The 24977-nt window shown below is 49.0% G+C and overlaps 1 protein-coding gene and 1 pseudogene across 1 annotated transcript; both read right to left on the bottom strand.

Annotated features, from left to right (window-relative positions):
• Positions 1-6: 6 nt before the first annotated feature.
• On the bottom strand, positions 7-3008 carry LOC122373156 (myosin heavy chain, muscle-like; the record flags this gene model as incomplete). The annotated part of the gene is made up of 6 exons (XM_043350976.1): positions 2947-3008; positions 1912-2053; positions 1304-1578; positions 809-1040; positions 378-530; positions 7-114 (listed from the first exon to the last, which is right to left on the bottom strand). Coding segments are annotated over exons 3-6 (687 nt in total), but the record flags the coding sequence as incomplete, so codon positions are not given.
• A 642-nt stretch (positions 3009-3650) lies between these two features.
• LOC122373155 overlaps positions 3651-24977 on the bottom strand; it is a 28113-nt pseudogene continuing 6786 nt past the window's right edge.

The raw sequence follows: 24977 nt of genomic DNA, 5'->3' as shown, positions 1-24977 counted from the left end.
CTCGGCCTCCTCCAGGGCGGCCTGCAGCTCCTCCTTCTCGACCTCGAGCCGCTTGCGCGACTTCTCGATCTCGTGCACGTTGCGGCCACCCTCGCCGATCTGGTCCATGAGATCCTGCGAGACGGCAGATGGTGTTGTCAAGGCCTAGTGCGCATTCGTCTCGTTTCGCCGTATGCGAGCATTGTTTTGTGCTTTTCATCTACGGCAGGTAACTTAGCAATGCATTTTATCGGAAGATGACACGCCACATACTGTTACGTCACGTATATCAGGATGGTTTTCAAGGGATCATATGAAGATCCCCTAAATCAAACAACCACCACTTTTATCCTCAACCATGGCCCGCAGAATGTGCGATACCTGTCGACGAATCTTACCTTGATCTCGTCGGCGAGGTTCTTGTTCTCGCGGCGCACTGAGTCGAGCTGTTCCTGCGACTCGTCGAAGGCGGCCTTGATGCGGAAGAGCTCAGTGCTGTAGTTGCGGCACTCCTTCTGCGAGGCGTCCAGCTCGGCAGAGAGGTCATCCACCTGTCAGAGGCATCGCCAGGGGTCAGGCGAGGCGATTGGCGGTCAAGGGTCGTCGACACACGAAGGATGTTCTCAACGCTAAAAAAAACTTTGGACTTTACTTGGAATCGGATTTAATGGTTAGGGTTTTGTTGTACCTCAACTGGTTTTCTGCATAGCCTATGCAATAATATGTCAATGATATCGAAATAGACTTGACAATGGTCATGTTAAACCAACATGCATTTACTTTTGTTTCTAAAAGCAAGAGAGTCGAGCTCCGTCTCAAGGGCACTGACCTTCATCTTCCATTCGCCAATGATCTTGTCGAAGTTGCGGGCCTTCTTCTCCATGGCGTTGGCCAGCTGCTGGGCACGGTCGACCTCCATGTGCATGTCCTCGAGCTCGCCGCTCAGGCGCTGCTTCAGCTTCTCCAGCTGGATGTTCTTGGCGTTGAGCGACTCGAGCTGTTCCTCGGCCTCCTGCAGGCGGGCAGACAGCTTGCGGCGGTGCTCCTCCAGCTCCTCAGCCCTGCGAGCGGGGAGAGGTGGGAGTGGTGAAGTGTGAGAACGAGCTGAGTTCGCTGATTATGACAATGTTTTACTTGTTGCTGAACACCGCTTCAGAGAGTGAACCCACTTATAGGAAAGCCGTAACGGTAATATTGACGTTGTGCGGTGAAAGTTTACACTGCTTGTAGTAAAGACTAACTGTACACCTTGACTGCTTCGATCTGAGCAGGATGTTTCTCACGTCCTTCACTCCTTGAAGTCCGTCGTGGCGCGTCGGCTTACCTGGCGAGGCCGTCCTGCTCGTACTTCTGGCGCCACATCTGTGACTCGGCGTTGGCCTTGCTGAGCTGGCGCTGCAGGTCAGCCTTGTGCTCGGCCTCCTCCTCGACCTGTTCGCGCATCGAGTCCAGGTCGTGCTCGAGGTTGCGGAACTTGCCCAGGATGGTGGCCCGCTCGCGGGACTCCTCGTCGGCCATGCGGCGAGTGTCCTCCAGCTGGGTGGTCAGCGAGACCTTCAGCTTGGAGAGCTGCGAGATCTGGCTCTCAGCCTCCTCCAGCTGTGGGCAGAAAAGATGGAGGTGGTCAGAGTGGAGGCAGAGGGAAGGACGTGAGCAGTGTTTAGCTGGAGACGTCAAGTCATATCTTTCGCTAACGAAGCAGACATTCCTCCTTGACAAAATCAGGTAACTGCATCCTGGCTTGTACCTAATCCTTGCGTCAAAACCGTGATCAGAGAGGTGAATTTGTCCAGTTCTATAGTGATCACCCGTTCGTTACGTTCTGGCTTGTACCTAGTCCTTGCTTCAGAACTGCAATCAGAGAGGTTTTTGCACAAGCTTATTTGTGCTGGTAGCTTCCAATGCTGGCTGAACCTCCGTCCTCCAGCTCACCTGGCGGCTGTACTCGGAGTTCTCGATGGTGAGCTTCTTCTTGGAGGCGTCGAAGTCGTTGAGGTGCGGTTGGCCTCGTCAGCTTGGAGGTCACCTCGTTGATCTGCTGCTGCAGGATCTTGTTCATCTTCTCAGCGGCGGCCTGGTGCGAGCGAGTGGTGTCAGGGGAAGTTGTAGGGTTTGGGTAAAATGGGAAGCTTTGTTTTGTTATCCCAAACACGACTAGGTATCCGGTATTCATATTTTTTAACCTGTCGCTATCCCTAGGTTATCTTTTTTGCTTTTGCTTAACACCAGTGGCTTTTGCTGTCCGACAATAACGAATGAGGCACATGGTTTGACGAAATTAGGTAAGCGTTTTTGCGGAATAATCCTGAGACCTCAGTAATATTTTTTTCTCTTATCAGTGTAATGGCCGAGACGCAACTGTAAGAGCGAAAATAAAATGTAAGCCAGCTTGCACACATGTAAATACCCACCAGAGGAGTAACCTGGTCGAAAAAGCAAGAAATATCGAACATTCACAGCAGATACACTTCACAAAGAAAGAGAAGATTTGTGCAAAGATAGCGTGAAAGTTGAAAGCAATCCCAAACCTGTCCATCTCGCTGTAAAGAATCAACATCAAAGCAGGCACAGATTGAGCCATTGAGTGTATGGCTTGAGAATCGTCTATTCCCTGCGTTGCACTTCACTGTAGAATATGAGCATTTAGTTTGAAACAAACACCGCAATGTTAGTAGGTATGGGGAAAACGGGTCGCCTACAGCGCGACCTCTTTACCGAGTCCTGTTGAGCTCTGTGCAGAGTGGCACGACCTTCCTGGACGTCTGAGAGGACCCCGGCACGATCTCGCTCGGCGCTACAGAACAACGTGGTGCACGTGCATCAGTCAAAAATATCCGAGATAAAAGACTGGCTGCTCCTCGGGCTAAAAAGTTGCCGTCTGAGCTCTACGCAAAATGTCCCGGACGTGCAGTAGGGGGGTTATTCTAGTCTAAAGTGAAGGTAATGACTACAGTGATCTAGATATACCTTCTCATTCGAGGCAAAGCTAAGACCGGAGCGCAGATCTGTAACATCGGCGGCGGCATTCTCGCGGTCCTTCTCTGACCTGAAATAGTTTGGTTCCGTGCAGTCTGCTACATCATGATACCACATAACCTCAATGCTGAGTCAAACACTGGCTACCACACCAAACCGTCAACCTGTGTCTACATACTCTCGATTCGAGGTGGGTCAACATTGCACAGTTCAAATTAATCTGCTGCTGCGGGAGGGCTAGTCCTCCGACGACTCTGGTTCCAACTCCTACAGATGCTGCGTCTACCGCTGCTGCTACGTCTGCTGCTACGTCTGCTGCTAGAGAAACGTCAGTCCCACGCGTACCTTGTCCCTGTTCACCATCTCGACAGCCTGTCGGGCATCGTGAGCCTCGTGGGCGTACGTCGTACGCTCCTTCTCCAGCCTAGAGCGCGGGGTGGCGTTCAGTGCGATGGTCCTTATAAAATCTACTTCACGCATATCACAAGGTTTCTCTGACTTTGGCGGTCATGGTAATCAAAAGGTTTTGCAACTTTGGATAGAAAAGTCTTCTTATTCAACGCCTTTGCTGCTTTCACATTGTATCGTGCTATTCTAAATGCTTTCTCATTCAGGCATACGCTGTTAGGCAAATCAGTTTTGTTTTTCACATCTGAATATGCCAGCTAATAGGTTTAGTACTTTCTCTACCGTTACTCACTTGGCCTTCATCTTGTTGAGCTGGTCGATCTGCTCCGACATCTCGGCAATGGCGTCATTGTGACGGCGGCGCAGGCTGGCCAGCGAAGACTCGTGCTGGATGTTCTGTAAATGGTCATACGGGGAGGCTTCAAAGAACGGCATCGCACCCCAAAGGCTCTGATGGTGGTAAAGAAACTCTGACTAATGATATTTCACATGAAAATAAAAGATTTGATGCTCACGAAGCATCTTGCTATTGGATGCAACCAAAGTCATCATCTCTGATTCCTAGGTTCTTTTGCAATGCATCGGAGATTTTCCCAAAGCATTCGCTAAACAACTCCGTCGTTTCTTTTGTGGAATCATTATCATTGTCAAAAGTCCCCAAGCACTTTCTGTGATGTTCAACCTCGCCGCCTCCTCTTACCTGCTCCTCGATGTCACGGCGCAGCTTAGCTAGCTCGGCCTCCCGTTTCTTGTTGAGCTCGATCTGGGCGGCAGTGGCACCGCCGGCCTCGTCCAGACGCTCGCCCAGCTCCTCAAGCTCGCGGGCCTGTGGGTGAAAAGGACAGGGGGTGGTGTCATATATGATGGTAAGTGGATGAGGAGGTGGAGTAATGTTTTATGGGCGTTGAATGGTTTAGTGGTTCAATGAGGAACAGCTCGTAGGAACGTACTAAATCTGCAGGTATTTAGAAAACGACTTTTTTAGTCTAGTTCATTTCAAGAGTTTTTTCTTGATAATCGGTATCATCTGAACTCCCTTGATTTATTGCCCGCTTCTTTTAGGGTGGTAATGATGATTGAGGTCGTATGCTCTTCTCCGTTCGCCCTCCCCTGCCATTCTTTCAACGATAATACTAACTCCAAGACCTTGTGCAATATCCCCCACCTCCCTGAAGCGTTTGCCTTACTGACCAGGTCGGCGCGCGCTGCTTCTCGGCCTTGGCGCGGGCCTGACGCTCGGCCTCGAGCTCCTCCTCGAGCTCCTCGATGCGGCTCTGCAGCTCCTTGATCTGCTTCTGCAGCTTGCTGACAAGCGACTGCTCGTCCTCAAGCTTGGTGTGGGAACAAAGTTGGTCAGGCTGAAGCGGGATCACTATGATCATGGATTGGAGATGGTGGATATTATTATGATCTGTTGGATGCGTCCATCCAAGCTAAAGAAATGAATGAAAGGAGGCCAACACGATAGGATCAATAGGCAGGAGTCGTTTAGATAGGTACTGATATTTCTCTGGTTTCTCTGATCATATACCAGGATGTGAATGCTGTTATAATTTCAAGGTCTGGTGTGCGCAAAACATTTTTTAAGGTCCACAATCAATCGAGGAAGTTATAAACTATCAAATATCTCCATTGAAACAGCATAAGTGTATCCCGATATTTCAGTTCTCTTACCGGACAGGGAGGCGATCTCCTTGTCCTTGCGGGCGATGGTCTGCTCGAGCTCCTTCTTGTTGCGCTCCAGGTCGGCCACAGCCTCCTGAGTCAGCTTCAGGTCACCCTCGACCTTCCGCTTGTTCTTCTCAACGTCGGCGCGCAGCTTCTTCTCACGCTCCAGAGAGTCCTCCAGCTCGTCGAGGTCTGCTCGAGCTTGGCCTTGACCTTGTTGAGGTGGTTGACCTTGTCCTCCTGGGACTGCAGGTCCTCGGCGGTCTTCTGCTGGTTCTCCTGTGGTCGGGATGAAAGAGGATTCGTGAGTCGCCTAGTCATAGGCAAGTGTTATAGTACCTACTTTCAGAGTTACTGTGATGAAGTTAAGTTTGATTACCGAGTTGGTTGTTATGCAAAGTAAATTTCGGGTTCTGTATTGACAAATTAAAAAAAGTAAAATTGAAGCCAATTGCTGAAGGATGCATCAAATAAAATTTCATGCGACCCTTACAAGAAGTCACAGACTGGCCCCAGTAAAACCATAGTCTTAGCTGGTCTATCAGCTCTGGAAAGCTCTGCTGACCTGGAGCTGCTTCTTCTCCTTGTTGAGCTTGCTGATGAGCTCGTCCTGGTGGGCGATCTCGTCGTTGAGGTTGCGGATCTGGTGGTCCTTGGTGGCCTTATCCTGCTCGCCCTTCTGGATGGTGAGCTCGAGGTCCTCAATATCCTTCTTCTGCCATTGAGCTCCTGCTCGAGCTTCTTCTTGGCCTGGTTGAGGGCGTTGCGGGCCTCCTCTTCCTGGGCCAGGCGGTCCTGGGTGTCCTGTGGGCGAGCAAAAGACGCGAAAAGTCAGGATGTGTCCCGATGTTCCAGCGAAACACGAAGCATACGTTTGCAAGACCGACAGCGATTTCATGCTCAAGACTTTCAATCATCGAGATATGTCTGCTTAGTGCTTATGTTATGCTAAGTTGAAAGAAGGGAGCGGAAGATACTATGACTTATTACAAAGATTTGGACAGCACTTGGTTATTAAAAGAGCGTTCCACTTACGGAGAGCTGGTTCTCGAGGTCCTGCTTCTGCGCCTGCAGCTTCTGCTGCTTGGCGTGGAAGTCGCTCAAGCTGCCCTTCTCCGAGGCCAGGGCGTCGAGCAGCTCGTTGCGCTCCTTATCGAGCTTGGCGTTCTGCTCCTCCAGCTGCTTGCGCAGCTTCTCTCCTTCTCCAGGGCGTCGAGGGCCTTCTGGGCCTTCTCCTCAAGGGCCTGTGAAGGAATGAAGTAGATTGTGCTTATCATGCATCATTCATTCACGGTCATGACCCTGCTGTAAAGTAAGCGTACAGACTACGGTAAGCTGTTATAACCCCAAAGGTAGTAAACATAAATTAAAATTAAGAAACTGGCCGGCTGACAGCGTGCAATGAATACGAATAAACTTAGAGCTATTTGCTATTCGCATCTCTCGGTACATCAGCAATCAGCATGGCAGATAAAGGTGCCAAGCTTGAACGCTACTCATGTCTGCTGTCTATCATTAACAAAAAATAATCAAAGTGTTTAACTTACGCGCATCTCATCCTCGATGCGTGTGACGTTGAGCATGGGCTTGATCTTCTGCACAGCTTGAACCACATCCAGTTGCGCAGCTGCATGTACTTGCGCAGGTTGCGCTGCACCACGCAGAGGGCAATCCTGTCGAACAGAGGAGTTCAGACATTGTGCCTTGTGCTAGACCGGGACTTAAACGTTAAAGAAAATCACCAAGAGGTACTTCAGATACCTAGAATCGCAAGAGCTGGAATGTAGATGAATGAAAGCACTCCAAGAATAGGCTAAGACCGCAACTCAACAGCTCCTCATGTAGTTAACTTGAAGCCTAGCCGACTGACCTCTGGTCCTGCAGCTTCTTGTACTCCTTGCGGGAGAAGTAGCCACGGATCCAGGCCTGCAGCCAGGAGAAGATCTTGGCCAGCCGGTCGTCACGCAACTCTTCCATCTGACCAGCACTCCGCGCGGAAGAACACCTGATGTGGTGGTTGAGGTCAGCAGACTGCGAGACGGGGTTCGGAAAGGTTGGCTGACGGGGATCTCTTTGCCTTCTGGACTGAATGAGTTTGATTACGACTTCTGCTGCCGATAACTTTGTTTCAAAGTAATTTGCTTGAATTTTACAGCATTAAGGTAAGACGTTAGCCATATCGTTTTGCAAAATGCGTAGAAAGAAGAGATGTCTGAAATTAGATGCGCAAGCCTGCGTTGACCTACGAGCTACGTAGCTGCAAATAATGTTCGCAATAACTGCAAGAAGTTAAAGACTTACCGGTGAGATAAGAACCTCAAAGAAGGAAGCTTGAACAGTGGTAAGGTTAGAGTGCAGAAATGAGCAGCCTTGGTTAGCAGGCGAGGAAGTGGGAAGGAAATGCATGTGAATGTTGCTTGAATTGAAAGTGTGTGTAGCCAGGCTTACTGCAGATATGTTTGAAGTTGTGCGCTTGTGCTTTCAAGTTATCGCGAAGTTATCACCAAACATTCTGTACTGACAGATAGTACAGGAAGTATGTATATATTTTATCAGAATTTTGGAAGGATCATAAGTAGGTATTTGCCAATTGCTAGTAAGGGCCTGCAACGGTGCTGAAATGTGGAGGTCAGCGTGCTTAATGTGATCGATTAGGTGCTTCATTAAGAAATGAAGACGGCTTAGTTTCAGCAGAAGCTACCTTTGCCAGACCGTATCTGCACTTTCCATCGAACTGAGTGAATTTTGAGAGCACTTTCTTGGTGGCTTTGCGTGGATCCATGGTCTCTGGAACCGTCTTCAGTAGCAGGATGCGGTAGCTAGTTGCCGGGAAGCAATATTAGCATTGTCAGCTTCAGAGGCGCACATAAAATGGACATGCATTTTTGGCACAAAAATGTCGGTCAGATTCTCGCAGCGAAAGCTGTTTACAAGAAGCGACAGCTGCGAAACAGGGCTAGCTGGCAGCGGAGGTTATGTCGGAACCGTTGAAGCGTCAGCATCCCCAGGCGGCCGGCGCTGTAACGTTATGCGTCACTCCCACACCAAAACGTACGTCCACCAAGTAACTCGGTAACAGCCTCGGAGGGGGTGACGTTCTGACCGATACGTGCGTCCCACAGGGTCAGACAGGGTGCTGTCGGACTGGGTAACTCAATGTCGGGTGAACAGCTAACTCCTCTACCTCATGCAGGTCTCCTGGGAACACACAGGCAAGTAGACAACATTGGGTGTTGTTGGCAAGGGCGACGACGTGCGGTGGGCTTCCTCTTCCTCGGGGCTCGGGCTGCTACATGGGGTCACTCGGGTCCATGGGAGAACATTCGGGGCAATGGGGTGACGACAAGAGAGTCCTGCTAGGGGTCAACGGCGACGTGCGGCGTTCTTGACCGGGTGTCACAACGGGGGGAGGTTCAAGGGGTCTAAGTGGGCGCATTTGGTGGGTTCGGGTCTGGAAAGTGCATGGGTGACAGGTGCAAGGGGTTCTACGGAGCGACTTTTGTCTACATGGCTGCGAACATAGATGGAGACAGTGCGGATTTCGTTGACATTGGTCGCGAAGGTACACACTGATGCATTTCGTTCGATTGGAAAGCTCGGACTGTCTGGTACATGATCGGGTATGGTCTCAGGGCCCTAGAGGTCATTCTCGGGGTGGGGTAGGGAAGGCGTGAACACATTTCGATTCACGCGCATGCTGCAAATCCATTCGATGACAAGGGGTACAACTGCATTCGTCTTGACCACATCCTGGCATATTAAGTTCGCATTCCAGAAACGCTTCGCTTTCTTCCTGAATAAGCGCCGTGACACTATTCAGGACTTCGAAATGGTTAGATGTTCCAGTTCACCGAAACTACCTTCGTGTGCCCCAGGCGGAATTTTTCGGTTTCAAGCTCGATGGCTTCCATGCAAAGCTCTGCGGCCTCCTTGTCCTCCTTAGCCTTGCTCATTTTCTTCGGAGCAAGAATCATGTAGCTAAAGAGAAGTAAGGGAAGCGCAAGGTGAGTGCGAGGTTCACGTGAAAGGGCTCCTGATAGCTGCCAGGACACGCGGAACACTGCACTCGGGAATCGGGTGGCAAAGAGCACTGCACTCGAAGAACGGAGAGCACAACACCCAAGCGAAAGAGTGAGAGCTTCACGTCAAGTCGTGGGTGGCAAATGATATCACCAGCCATCCAGGGAGGTTTTGGGTGAGAGGGCACAATTAAAGCGAAGATGTCATTTTGCTGGGTTTAAAATAACATTTTGAAACACACAACAGCCGAAAGTTGGTGACAATAAGCAGTCACTCAAGTCAAAACAGTCATAGCTTTGAACAATGCATGACTTTGAAACTGGAGGATCCAGAAGCATTGCGTGTATAAAATGGTTAAGCTTTTATAGCGATAGAGATATAGAAAAGCCGTGAATAGCTGTTTAAGCGTTTTAAAGCCGTTCAGAATTTCAGCCACACAACTTGCGAATGGCCCCTCAGAGCTTATCGGTATCGTTTTAAACGCCGGGGAGCAAGCACCCAGAGCTATGGCACTACCTTGGTATGCCCCAAGCGGAATTTTTCCGCCTCAAGCTGGATGGTTTCCATGCAAACCTCGCACGCTTCTTTGTCCTCCTTGGCCTGTTTCATTTTCTTGGGCGCGAGGATCATGTAGCTACGGAAAGTGCAAAAATGCCAGAGATTGTTTTAGAAAATGGAATTGCAGTGGAACTTCCCTGGTCACAGGGAAGCTTATCACCAACAAGTGCAGCCTCAAGGTCTTTCTGTTCTAGGGTCTATGAAAGGGTCAACCAAATGATACAGCTGGATGTCACTTGCAGAGTCAAACAAACAAAGGTTCAAACGAGACAGGTCTGGAATTCCTTGCTGGAGGTGGGTGGGGCTGTTGGGAGTACAGGGCCGCGCCTCTTTCCACACATCGATCAGACACTGTAAAGGGGTAATGTGCTTTCAGTCACCCGACGAGCTGGGAGGGTATAGGGCTGGGGTAATTCGAGGGGGGCGATCCGGGGGGCAGGGGAAGAGAGGGGACTCCGCGCTAGCACCATCGCTGCATCATTCAGGGTGAGGGGTCAACTCGGGTCGGTGGGGGGGGGGGGGAGTCTCCGGAGCGTGCTGGAACACCGCGACCTCCGCTGGTGGCAATCCCTGTGGAAGGGGCATTCCAGTTGCAGGGGCAAGGCCGATTCGCAGTCGCCAAGGGTCTCCCGGAAACAGTGGTGGGGTAGCGATGCTACCTTGGTGTGACCGAGACGGTACTTCTCCTGGTCGAGCTCTACACTCTCGAAGCACGCAGCAGCTGCGTCCTTCTCCTCCTTAGCCTGCTGCATTTTCTTCGGAGCGAGAATCATGTAGCTAAACGAATGGCAGATCAATGTCAGTGGTGTCACATGGAGTGAGATTGGCGTGGTGGAGAACTGAAGTGTAGGTGGTTTTGAGGAGACGATGGCAGATAGGAATTCGTCTCACGGTTTGATGTGAGAAGGGATGAAGGATTTCTTCTTAGCTACATTGTACCATCCGGTCTCGAACTAAAGGGTCAATGTCTGCTGAAAAATCACTCGAAGTTTCAATTAAACCATTCATCAACACTTGACTACGACCAGCTCAAGAAAACTGCTCAATCTGCACTACGATACTTGCTACCTATTGGCGTGCGTACTACGTCAACACCTAATCTCATGGCACTACTTTTTAAGATGACCCTACTGTTACGGCTTGAAAGGTAAAATTTTACCAGCCCATGGCTTCTAGAACTCTGCTTTTCAATGCCAACTATGATGAAGTCTTTCCTCGACTAGGGTTTTAACCGAGGCCATTATTTAACTAATGTACTTCTGTCGTGATATTTCACTAAGCTATCCTCCAACTCTTCTATTTTATCAGATTTTAAGGGGAAGTGTTTCAGCTTTGTTCTCTATACTTGCTATCGTTGAAAGCAACCCACTAAGTGACAATACGCAGGCTGCGCTTCACGCTCTCGCATGAACATATGACCTGCTATGCAGCATCGTATTCTGACCAAGCGAAAAAAATCTACAGCGTCTACCCTAAGCTATGTCTATCTGTCTAAGGCGGCATTGCCTTGGTGTGTCCAAGACGGAACAGCTCCTTGTCAAGGCCAATCTTATCGAAACAGGCGCCTGCCGCCTGCTGGTCCTCCTTCTCCTTGGCCATCTCCTGAGCGGCCAGGATCTTGTAGCTGTTGGAGTAACCGAACGGGTGGCATGTTCAGTGACTGGCGTCTGGTGATCGGTTAGATCTTTGGAGGTCTAAGTGCTCGAAGACATGAGGTTGATCCTGAAGGACTTGGGTTGGATTGGAATGAGTCAGAATGCTGAGAAAGTATGATTGGGTGCCTTTGTATTTTCAAACTCAAATGAGTAAGGATAAATTTGTCAGGATGTCCCGCCTGTTTTGCCCTCAGTATCTGGTTGTGTGTCTTGGAATTATGAAGTTATGAATGTACACATTAATATATACACTACACGTGGAACACAGTCAACGAATTCCTCACAACACGTATTCACATAGTCAGTCGACACTACACAGATTTGGCACTCTTCCCGAATACGTGTCACAAGTTATCCGATGTTACACACATAATATGTACATAGTTCGAGATACACAAAGGAGTAATGTTCATTCGAGACGACTGCCCTGCAAAAGGGTGGAACCATTCCTGCAACTGCGCGTGCCGACTCTGAAACAAAAACTGCTGCTCCTTGGCCGGATCCCGCCAAGCATTCTGCCAAAGGGAGGTTAGTGACCTTAGTGTGACCAAGGCGGAACTTTTCCTCCTCCAGCTGGATCTTCTCGAAGCACACGGCGGCCGCCTGCTTGTCCTCCTTCTCCTTGGTCATCTCCTTGGTGGCCAGGATCTTGTAGCTGTAGCGGGGTGACGGGAGGGCATTGGGACTCTGTACCTACAGCTATACATACGAGTATTCTACCCACTGTTTCATCGTAATGTAAGGTGGTATTCGATACATTCTATTCATCAAAGAACAATGTGGAGCCAGCGTAAGTTGAGACTAAAAAGTATGCTTTTCGAGGCCCCAGTCTCGCACCGTTCTTGTATAAATATCTCCAGGTCTGCCGGCTGGCCTGTTGGGTACTAACTATGTCCAATACACTGGGCTGAGGTGTATTTTGTGAACTTTGCACCTTTCCACCCCAGTGGTCTAACTTCGTGATAACGTACCGGTGCTTGAAGTCCGAGTAGACCATTCGGTTGGGGAAGCCCTTGCGGCAAATACGGATGCCTTCAAGCACACCGTTACAGGTCAGCTGGTGCATGACGAGGTGGGAGTCGATCACACCTGCGGAAAGGGGGCGAAAGAGTTGGTCGCGAAGGAAAGCAGTAAGGTCGGAGTCAGCCGCTGATGCAGTGATGGTTTGGCGAAGAACAGGGGCATGTCCGGAAAGTTGTGGTTGATTTCGGTGAACGTTTTGAGCAAGGAATTATGCTGCTTACGTTCGAAACTCTAAGCGGAGACCGACAGAACGCGAATTATTGACATGGTTTACCTAAGCATGTCAACGGCTGCTCAAGTTAACGATTGACTGATCGATTTACAATTCTCCGTTAATGGCGATGAGTTGCCAAGCGTCTCCATCGTGAAGTCCAACAACTAGCTATCATGGAGGAGATCCTATAGCCCTGCGGCCTCCCCCAGTTTCCAACTGACCAGTCTGCTTGAACTCGTTGGGAATGATGCAACGGATGAAGTGAGGCTGAGTGCTGTTCAGGGTCTTCATCAGACCGTTGAGCTGCTCCTGTGGACGGTACGAAGCGTCGGTCAGCTCTGCAGACTCTTGGAGATGAGAGACAGAGCGACAACACGTGAGGTAATGGGGTCGCGGAGGGTGCCGGGTGAATTTCCGCGGCGAAGATGGTCGTCGGGGTGATGGGGAGAAGGTGATTGAGGCTGCAAGAGGAGGACCCGTGAGATGGAGTAGCTCAGGATGTGCGACAAAAGAGGCCGGACGAAACACAGGAAGCCGCATGAGACTTAGCAGATGGGACTTAGCACATGAGACAAGTACTATAGCAGCTTTAGCGTGAGACAAAAAGCTGTTACGGCCATAAAAATGGAGGCCGGTTTTGAAATGAAAAGCAGAAGCCTGTGTGAGGCAGAAAGCTGGCTGCGGCTATGATGTTATAAAACAAATACGACAGTAGAAAAACACGTTAAGTGACACAAAAAGGCATACGCGATAAAGCAGCATGACAATATGAGCCATAGAGTCGCCAAGTAGCCTTCGATTTAAGGTCCTGTCCACGAAAACAATCCGCTTGGACTAACCGGTCACTTATTGTCTGAGTTTCAAAATATTTATTGTTCCTGGCACGCGCAATAATAGCCAAACTGAGTTGGCCATGAATTACTGGAATTGAACTTGCTCATGCCTTACAGAAATGAACATTCTATTCGCTATTATTTGGGATAGCCAGTTTTTATTGAAAAAGTAGATGACTGTGATGTACATGACGTCCGAAGCAAAATGCACACTTATCACTTGATGATAGTGAATAGCTAATAGCTACTTGGCTCGAAGACGAAAAATGACGTAATGCTGGCCACGGTGTCTCTCTATACGTGCAGCTAGCTAGGAGCTCAACATACAAAAAAGGCGTCACCAGTGGTGGTCAGGAACCGATGCTGTGGTTCAACATAGACCCAGTAGCAATTTCTCAACGGCCGATTTGTTCAGCTTCTCCTTTTGTGGGATGCAGCCAGCCGCCACCCCACACTGGCTGAGCTTGGGCAGCATAAAAAAGAGCCGACTAAATGACATCAGTCCGCCACCATTGGCGACACCCTCGCGGAAGTTGACGCCTCAAGCGCGTCAAACATTGGACGAGGGCATTGCGCGGCAGTATGCAAGCTCTTGACCACAAGCAGAGACACAGAGGTAGTGCGAAAGGCGCTGCGAGCTAGGGAAAGCGAGTAATACATGGCGGATCACCGGACTACGTACGGGCTTCGACTGTGGTGGTGGTGGGGTCATGTCTTGGTGAAGAGAGGTTGGCAAGGGTGTCGTATCGAACATTGAGGTCACAGGCATCATCATCACATGCCGGCGATGCGATAGGCGTTATCACAAGTGTATTCGCGGCCATTGGGGCGACGTAAGAAAAGAAGAAACCAACTGGCCCCAAGAACTTTAAATTATCAGTTACCATGCACCTTTTCCTTGATGTGTAGAGAATTTACCATTATTTGTTACAGAAAATTGCATTTAAAATCTTCCATTTATGCTTTTTTCATCGTTTGCACAATATGTTCTTTTACTAAGCTAGAAACACTAATTAGAAATAGTTCCCGCATCATCAAGAACAATAGGGAAGGCTCGAAGTGAATAAAATAATCTAAACGGTTTTGTAATCTATGTGAAGGCACTTCTAAAATTGCCTGTAGAAATATTGAAGTCAAAAGTTCAACTTTTTCACAAGACGGATGTCTATAAACCTATTTAACTTGTGACAACTCAGCCGGTATTTCGTCGCCTACAGCCCAGCTTTCCCTAGTGACCGATAGAGGCGCTGCTATCGATGTCCGCCCGTGCCGCCTAACGGTATGTGCAACAACATATACAGCAACAACAACAGCAACCAAGGTGTGCGAATTACTGCAGGCTTCCTGTGAAGTGTGCTTTTGTCGACCAGTCCACTGCATGGGGTTGCTGGCTGAGAGAGGCGGTGGGGTGGGGGGAGTTGCAAGAGAGTGGGCACGGTCTCCTCCGATGCAGATCTGCTGGCCTCCGAGTGCGCCTGCTGCGACGACCTCTGTACAGGGGTGGGTGGAGGGAGCTCTGGGTCGGGGCGGGAGGGTGCGGTCTCCCCGAGGACACCGCTGGCCTCATCTCTGTGCACGACTGCTGCTGCTGCCGGACGAAGATCGTGCATTGGTTCCTCTCGAACTGCGGTTCGTGCACGACGGCCCGAAACTGCGCTCGTGCTCTCGCAGCCCGGGCGCACGTGCATCTAGGGTGGGAGGGGGACAGTAACACTCATCCACGTTTGCCAAACCTTGTAACCCGAAGACACGGTGGCAAAGCCTGCGCCCTTCTTGCGACCGCCTTGAAAGGACACAACATCGTGGTGTTAATGGACGCACCAGAGTGGCACACAGGCGCAAACACGGTCTGACGAAGGCCAGACCGGCGTCTTGCCGTCGTCAGACCGTGCTCAAAGCGCGGAGACAGACACTATTGAAGCGGCCGCCGGGACGAAGGCCGAGTCATCAACAACAGCTTGGCTTACTTAGAGACGAGAGAGCTAGGCATGATGACTTCTGATCGACCCGGCGCCCGCTTCGAGGGCGAACGTGTCTCGCATTGGCAGCGGGAAAATTGTCTCTTTGATATTAAAAGCGATACATATCACTTAAATGGCGAGTGAAGAAGATTGTTTCGCTGCCGGCAGCAAGGCACGTCGTCCTGAGCATCGCGGCGCATAAGAGTTGATATTTACCCTGTACATGGCGGACACGGTTTGGAAGCCGGAACCCTTCTGACGCTTGGCTCCTGCAGTTAGGTAATATCAGTGGCGTGGTCAGGCCAATCTGAGAGAGCTTCATCTAAACATCAGCTTCATTATGAAATCAGCTTTGATTGCCAGCAACGAATCGCAAAGAAAGTTTCTTATGTTAACGTTAACACGAAGAGTTACTCGCTATTTATCATGAAAAGCAAAACACTCGCCAGAACTTGCTCTTACCTACGGAAACATTTCACATTTCTGGTCGTCGTCAATGCCTACAGTACCAACATGACTACCAACAGAAGCATTCATTTCCTAGCTATCAGTGCACGGTATCTTAGTTACCTACCATCCCCCTGACCATGTCGTTCTTGCCCGCCAGAGTTGTTATCCTCCATTGTCAGTTTTCATTACCCCACCGACAACTCCTACCGACTACAAACATGTGCGTTGTGAATAACCAGTATTACCCCCACCCTACTCCTGCAGTATGTAGTGCCTCATGGACAGTCAGTATTGCTCTTCCTATGTTTCGAACGCCTGTTATTATGTATAGTGTTTTGAAGTTGTTTTGTGGTAAGGTGTCATCCCCCTGACCCAAATGACAACATGTGAGTTAGTGTTGGTTTGTGATCATTTGGTACTTTCTTTCCCTTGCAGTTACTCTCCATCAGTGTGTAACTCCATCTTTGTGACAACAACCACCTCCCCTCTTCTGCAGTTATTGTCTGGCAGTGTTCTGCTGTGTTACCATCCCTTATTCCCCTATCAGTGTGTAACCGGCGTACCCTTGCCGCCAGCATCGGCCGGGGCCGACTGGCCCGGGTGGTCGGCGAAGATCTCCACAGCCAGGGCGTTGGAGCCCTTCTTAAACTGGTCAACGACCGTGTCGTTCAGCGGGTCCTTGTTCTTCTCGAGCCAGCCGGTGAGGTTGTACGCCACCTGGGGACGGCAGAGAGCGAGCTGTGATAGTTGGAAGTGGGATGTGGGAAGGAGCTTGTTTCCTTTATGTGGAGCTTAGAGGGTAGTCGTGGAAGCGGGTTGGACTTCAATAGAGTAACGATGGCAGGGCATCGGGCCATCGAGATACCATCTTAAAACTCCTGTTTTGTCTTTAAGCTAAGCATCTCTGTATAAGTCGCATAAGAAGGCAACATCCAAGACCATTCTTTGCGGAGCGATACGTATCAAAGTGCTGCCATCACATCTTTGTTGATGTGTTGAACGACAATTGTTGGTGTTCTGCGTTGCCACTCACGGTTCCAGCGTAATGGACAATGGCGAAGTGAGCCTCCTTCTGTCCCGGCTTGGGCGGCTTGGGCTTGATGAAGCAGGACGACTTGCCGAGGTGGTTGTTCTTCAGCTTCTCCTCGAACGACTTGTCGGTGGCCTTGGGGAACATACTCTCCTCCTCAAGGATGGAGAGCACACCCATGGGCTGAAATGGTTGGGGGTGGGGTGTTACAGCAGCCGGGCCGAATGCTCTGGGGACCCTCTGCGGATGACAGAGCTAATCCGCACTCCGCGCACATATTGTGTCGCGCTTCTGGCAAAAGAGCCGAGGCGGAGATATGAGTCAATATTTCACGAATCGTGCTTGAAAAGCGCTGTCCTTTGCTGCACGAGGGTCTCCAGGCCTTTAGTTTTAGAGCCTTTAATTATCTTTTGGTCTTAATATTTTGACTCGTTTTCAGCTAAGCGCATGCTAGTAAGCTACATTAATCTTGTTGAAATGTGATACTGAGTGAACTTTGATATGACTTCAATAAATCATTTTGCAAACTTTTACTCTTATAAAGCAAATTGAAAACAACATTTTCTAATCTAATCGTGTGCTTTTGCACTTAACAATTAACATTTTCCGGCGATGTGTCTTTTGACAAATTATTGCATGCATTGTTCACCGTAAATCATGCACGATGACATACATAAAGATAATAGTCATGCACATTATCGTAAAATGCGATAAGTATATGCGCCATTCGTAAAGGCTCATAATCCCAAAGACATCTTTTCCTTAGAGAGCATTCGTCATTTCCTCAACGTCTTGCTCGTGAGCTAAAAGAGTAGCATGTATCGCTGGATGATTGATGAGCACATTGATTCCAATTAAATCATCAGCTACCATATACATTTAGGTTTAGCACGTGAAACGTCTTGCAGTCCATATGATCCCTAAACTATAGAAGAAAATGTTTTGGTCCCCAGCACCAATTTTAATAAATTTACATGGCGATTGTGCCGTACTTGTATGGACATTGGATATTTTATCCCAAACCTTATCCTGAGAGAGTTACTCCTGATTTTGTTAAAGAGAAACTAGCAAGCCACCAAGAGGAAACACGGTAGATGCCACGATTAATAAACAAAGACGGACTCGTAACTCAAAGACTGAAAGTGTTTATATCGGTATTTTGAACTACGCAGAGCGCGCTACTACTGACGAAAAAGAACGTGGACGACCAGTGACCACCTTTTTTTCTTGCACAACTCTTGGCGGAGCGTCGTAGACCTCAAAAGGACGACAATGAATAGTTAGCATGCACTGCCTCACCCCAAGTCATCGCCACTTGGGATTAAGGCCTTTCGTTCACCCACCTTCTCCATAAGCTCAATGCAAGCCTGGAGATCCATACCGAAGTCGACAAAGGTCCAGTTAATACCCTCACGCTTGTACTCCTCTTGCTCAAGTACGAACATGTGGTGGTTGAAGAACTGCTGCAGCTTCTCATTGGTGAAGTTGATGCACAGCTGCTCAAAGCCGTTGAACTAGAAAACAACGATTATCGTTGAGACGAAACGTCGCAAGATGTTCTGGAAGATTGCCGCTTGCGGTGGGGTAAAACAGGGCGTGGCACACACTGTGGGAGGGTGGGCAGCACTCGGGGCGAGGGAAGCAATCGGCGGTGTAAAAAGAAATACAGTAGGGCCAGGGCGTACAGAATACAGATGATGCTTTTGTGGTCAAGCTTGCCGGGCGAAGTCGGGTGGGTAGGGGTGGTCGGGTTGCAGAGCACATATTGGCAGCCGGTTGCCGGAACAGCAAGGGGGGGGGGGCACATTCGGGGTGAATTTGAGGGCCAAGCGGGAACGGGTGGGGGAGATGGACTTCAACTCCTGCGAGTGGGGGTGAGGCGTCAAGGGCATCATGATACAGCTTGTGATGGGTCAAGAGCAGTCGGGCAGCAGGGGGAGGGGGGGGGGGGCAAGCGAATAAGCTAGCAAGACGATCCGCACTGGTGTCCGATCCTGCTGGGGTTCTGTAAAAGAGTAAGAGTAAACTGGGGTGGGGTGCTTGAGGGTCACAGAGATGTTCCAAGCAGTATATTAGGGAAAGGCAATATTCTGGGAGGGTGAAATGTGTTAAACATCTCCTGGTCGGGTTCCGCTTGGGTTGCTGGTGGATACTGGAGGGCATTCTCACTCCAGCGGTGGGGTCAGGGTGCTGCAAAACAGGGTAAGAACTGCTAAACGTTCTTCATAGCGTGACGGCAATGAGAAAGGGGCAAGCTGGGGTTGATGAGTGCAGAATTCTGGGAAGTCATCCTGCGTTGGGCAACTCGGGGTAGGTATTTTTCGGTAGCGAGGCGTTCAAAGGGCAGGGAACATTGAGAGCCATAACTGGAGAGGTGGATAATTGCTGGTAGCGGTGAATGCAAAAGATGGGCGTTGGTCTAAGTCACTTGCGGGTGAGGTTTTTGGTGGTAGCAGTGAATGCAAAGATTGACGTGGGCTGAAGTCACTCTTGCGGGTAGGGTTCTTTCTGATTGGGTGAAAGGGTAGGTTGAACTCTTGGGCTCAGCATAGATAAGCGCATGCTGTCGAAACAACTGGTGGCCTTTGGCGGGCTTTGTTGTAGTACTGTTGCGATAGTCCAAATCCTTCAATGCTTCGCTTCAGTTGTTGCGATTTTTGAAGTAATTCCTTCGTCTTCATTATTGTCTTCTTCATGCCGTGCGACAGATACCCAAACGGGAAGGGAACGGAATGATGGAGATTTAAATGCAAGCCACAACGGGGTGACAAGCAGTACAAGAAAACTTCAGCAGGTAGCAAAAAGCAAAAGGCGCCTGTTTTCTGGATTTTTTTTTTAAATGCAACAGTGATATGCAGAATGTTAGCAGGCGTTTGGGAGGAGGAGACGTGGTTTCAAAGGCAGATGAGGACTCCCTTGGGACCTGGAAGTCCACACAAAGAACGACTGAGCCGCTCTGGAAGCAAACAAAATGTGCGTTTGGATTTTACAGCAGGACGCGAGGGGTTCACACGTAAGCTTCACGCGTTCGCACCTTCTCCATCAAGTGAATACACGCCGCGAGATCCATGCCAAAGTCTACGAAGATCCAGTCAATGCCTTCCTTCTTGTACTCCTCTTGCTCCAGCACGAACATGTGGTGGTTGAAGAACTGCTGCAGTTTCTCGTTGGTGAAGTTGATACAGAGTTGTTCGAAGCCGTTGTACTAAAACGCGACGCAACGAGCGTGTTAGTTACCACAACTTAACCAGCGTCTCGTATGCATAATTGGCGTCCATTTGCCGGGTTCTCCTGTGCTATTCTAAGAGAACACTAAAATGCCAGACAGGCAGACGGGGAAACCATTCACGATTAAACTTCTTTGGCATCCATGAGTGGACACAACACGATTATGTTTTTGCATGCATGTCGCTCTAATAAGAGTTCCTGAAGTTAGGACGTCTCGAAATTTCCACATCTGGTGTCGGCTCGTGGTTGCCAAAGTCAACTATGCTATCGACATTCCACATGCACCATCCAAACGTTTGGTATGGTAGTGTGCTTTATATCCTGTCAGACGATGCTAAACATCCAGGCACATGGATGCTAAACATCCATGTCAACACTACAATTCAGCAAGTCGGCATCCACTTTGCGATGCAAGCAAACATGCCCGGTTACGCCGCATGCCCTTCCGATGTCGTCTCGATGACCTGGACCTGTAATTACCTTCTCCATCAACTCAATGCAAGCTTGCAAGTCCATTCCGAAATCGACAAACACCCAGTTAATGCCTTCCTTCTTGTACTCTTCTTGTTCAAGTACGAACATGTGGTGGTTAAAGAATTGCTGCAGCTTCTCGTTGGTGAAGTTGATGCACAGCTGCTCGAAGCCGTTGTACTGGGTGGTGGTTTGTCAGAGTCAGAAACATGGTCATCGAGGAGTGGAGATATACCCGAAGGATCTTAGGATGATGAGGTCGAAGGATAAGGTGCTGTGAGCTTCGCGTGTCAGAGTTAGCACCACGATGAACACGGGAGATGACGATGGCACAACTACATCAGAACAGTGAGGAGGGATGGTGCCGCGTTCTTCTGGCACGGCTGAAAAAGGAAGTCTGGAGCATCACGAACTCAGCAGCGTCACTCCTGAAAAGAGAGTGCTGAAACGAGGGAGTCATCTTGTAGCTGAAGATCGACGGTTAGGCCTGTGAACAGTTGTCAGTGTTGGGTCGGGTTGGAGTTTCGAGCACAAGGAATCGACACATTTCATTGCACAAATGGTATCGCTGTCTTTAGTACCTATTTCTTTTACAAACATATTGATGGCCTATAAGATGAATGGCTTGCAATTTGGTATGGAAAAAACCTATTCCGAGCGTGGCTCATCAAGAAGCTCATCGAGAGTGGCTTATTATATGTGAACAATTAAAGATTGAAGCCTGTGTGGCATGAAATAAGAAGGGAGTTATAGCCAGCTACCTGGAAGCAGGCACTACATGAATATGATATCCGATCCTTTCCAAACTTATTTCCTATCACGCTGCGAGTCAAACTCACGTCGAAGATCTCAAAGCCGGCAATGTCGAGCACACCGATGAAGTGAGCGCGCTTCTGCTTGGTGTCCAGAGTCAGGTTCACCTTCTTGACCAGCCACTTGAAGAGACGATCGAACATCGCCTTGGCCATGGCACCGATCGAGTAGTTCACCTGAGTGTTTGAGAGGAACGGGTAAGATCATGGCTGTGCGTTCGCTCGAGTTCGTTGCATGAACGAGCATTAAATGATTTAGCTTGGTAGATACTCCCAGTATTTCCTGTTTTATTCCTAAAGACATATAGAGGCCAAGCTTACGTGAACGTCGTAGAAGTCAGTCTTTCCTGTAGAAGATAAATATATAGATATGCTAAGCAGACACGTGCATTGACAGCTGTTGCGCTTTCGATCCGCTCCAGCTCGCGTTTCTCAGAGTGCACCTCTCACCTGGTCCTTGTTACGGCCCTGGGTGACGAACTCGTTGCCGACCTTGATCCTGGGCTTCAGCAGGTTCGTGTACAGCATCTGACCGTCGACGCCGATCAGCTTGGCGACGCGCTCACCCTCCTGCGAACGGAAGAAGTGGGGGACGGGGTGTTAGGGTGCGTCGAGTGCAGGCTCGAGTATTGTTTTTGAAGTAGCTGAAAGCAATACTTATGCTGATGAAAAGCGTTTCTCAAGAAGGTGAGAGGGAAACTCGGCGGCTGTCTTTGCTGATTTGGTGATGGCATGGGTTCTGTTCGAATTTTTTCCTGAATCTGAAATGATGCTGTTTCGGCATTAATAATCGCCTGTTCTGCAGCTCCCAGTGAAAGCGGGAGAAACCCCTGCTTACACTGGCTGCAATTGATGGTCACATTAATAACAGCTAGAAGCGGAAATTTCGAAGTAGCACCTGGAGGTGGCCATATTGGAGCAGTCCGTGGGCGTGGCCATGTTTTGTCTACTCACAGCGGTGCCGTCAGCCTCCGCCTGCTCCTCGCGACCCTTCTGCTTGAACTTCATCTCGCCGATGTGCATGACGGCAGCGGTGATCTTGTAGATGTCGTTCTTCTCCTGCTGGCTGAAGTTCAGCACGTCGAAGGCGGTCTGCGCCGGCAGTTAGGTCAGGTCAGAGGTCATGACAATTGTGGAGTTCAAATGAGATAATGAGAAATTCACAAGGAACTGAGATAGTGCTTCGTTGACTAGGATATAAAGAATCTTTTTTAGATCGCTGGTAGATGGGTATTTCATCTAACCGTGTGATGATGATGTTGCGATATTAAGTTGTCATCATATTAGATTGTCATATAAAGTTAAACAGGTCATCAGTCAGTGATAGATATACGAACATTTAGGTAAAGTGAAGAACACACATTGAGGCTTGAACTGTCATTTCGTACTGAGCTTGGATATTATCAACTCAAAAACTTGACCAAACATCGCTTACCTATAGGTTGAACGCACAAAGGACATTCCGTGATGGGTTATGGGTTAAAAATTGTTATGTTTTTAGTAACGCTGGTCACGGGGACTCCTGGTATGAGGGTCTCATGCGTAGGTATTTAGATGTGCAAAATATGTACACATTATATTTTCAGTGCACTTATAATTGTAACTAAATAGGTACATGCAAAGTGGAAGCAACTAAGCTTAAGTTTTGTTTTTAATAGGACGAAAGGCATTTTTAGGCTGTTGCTAACTACAGATAGGTACGCCTCATAGTGTTGTGGTGACTGGTGAAGCTGCGCTATTCGGCTGTTGTCGACAGGAACTGAGATACTTCCTGGCTACTACAGATCACAGTATTTTTTTAAGTCTAAAACTAACGAGGATACCCATTCCAACCAGTGCTGAAAACTACGTCCATTCCAACTACGGGTCTTCCTTTCTTCAATTGGCTTAACATGCTAAAATTTTAATACTTGGACAAGGATCTGCGATGAGTCATACAACCCATTTTCTACGACTTAATCTGTAGGAACAGTCGCTGGCGGGCTGAAATACCCTTCTTTCTACCACGTCAACTGCTTCTTTCTACCACGCTCAAATACACTTGCCAAACCAGCTTACATCGGTAAAGGTCATTTCCTCGCCGTCGTCAACGCCCGGGATGAAAGTTTTGCCCTGGGACACGTAGTGGTAATCGTGGATGTCGTCGCTAAGGAGACAGTCCTCTGCAGAATCGCAAACAAAATGGCGTTAGCGCGATGTAAAATGTATCAGCGCCTCTGGTTTCAGGGTCATTCTGCTAGTTTTTACTAGTGTTTTGTTTCTGGATCGGAAGAATGATGAAAATGGAGAATAATTGAAATGTGTTCGTAATTTCCAAAAAGGTAGAGCGTTACACAGGTAATTGTTTTGCTGTTGTGAGACTTCGTCAATCGTTTGCTATTGGAGTGTTATGACAAGATTTTGCATGTTTTTCGCATGCCGGATGCCGGTTGATAACGGGAAAGGAGGAACCTGAATCTACTTGAAGTTGTTGTGCCATGATCGTCAAAGGGCTAACTTGTATTATTTCTTTCGAATTTGAAGTTGAAGTGCAATGAGCTGAGGGAAGCAAGTTAGCGAAAGCAGATTTGTGTTGAGTAGTCGGGCGAAAAGGCATTGCAAGTGTTACGTTGAAGCGCGACACATTTCAACAGATCAAAGCGGCGAACGATGCGCAGGGGACACGGATCAAGACAAGCGTGAGCAAGTTGAGAGGACAATTGTCGACGCCATCGCCCATCACCCAGTGTCTGTTAGAAGCGATCAGCTTGGTTAGTCACATATACACCGGCTGGAACTGATGGTATTAGTCCGGAGGGGTATCTCAGAGCTCCTTCTTCGCACTCACATCCGTGAATACCAACTCCTCGGCGTCGTCAACATTGGGAATGGTGGTCTTGCCCTGACTGACAAAGTGGTAGTCGTAGATGTCGTCGCTGAGAAGACAGTCCTCTGCACAAGGGGCGATTCTAGTTACCGGTGGTACGAAACGGCTATGAGGCGGCTTTGGTACGAACTGAGAGGTACCAAGGTCACAACACGACTACATCGAATCGTGATTATCATGCTATAACTACAATAAGCTACAGGAAATGTGCGAGAGGCCGAGAGGCGTGACCAACCCTTTCCAGCCTTGATAGGATGTTGACCTGTTCTGCACTTCCAGAGACGTGAACATCTTCAAGTGCTGCAGTCTTTAATCTATGTAACTACAATGGGACATAAGCTCGATGCTAGCTTCTACAGGCCATGCTGAAGTAACTTGAAATCTACCAACAGCCAACCTTATACCCTGTAAAATGTGATGGGTTGACCCGCTTCAACCGGGATTGCATACCTATATCTAATGCCTCTGCTGATTGTATGTACACATCACCCACCACAAACATTCACAATGTTTTCTTTGGATATCCATTATTGGATATCCATTCTTTGGATATCCATCTTTGGATATCCATTACATATCCATTATCCAACCACACATCTCGAAGCCATGGAACTCCTCATCCTCGACATCACGTGCCATCTATTGAAACTCACTCTTGATGGAGGGAATGGCTCCGGACATCATCTGGTAGAAGATATGGTAGGAGCGCTCCAGCGGCTGCTGCGAGATGACACGCGCCTTCTCTAGCAGGTAGGTCTCGATGTCGGCGCCGGCCAGCTTGCCGGCAGTGCCGAAGTGGATGCGGATGAACTTTCCCTGGGGTGG

This window comes from Amphibalanus amphitrite, unplaced genomic scaffold (assembly GCF_019059575.1).
Source record: "Amphibalanus amphitrite isolate SeventyFive unplaced genomic scaffold, NRLGWU_Aamphi_draft 001451F_arrow, whole genome shotgun sequence".
NCBI classification, from domain to species: domain Eukaryota; kingdom Metazoa; phylum Arthropoda; class Thecostraca; order Balanomorpha; family Balanidae; genus Amphibalanus; species Amphibalanus amphitrite.
Note: the sequence above shows the minus strand (reverse complement) of the source record. Positions and strands in the feature narration are given on the sequence as shown.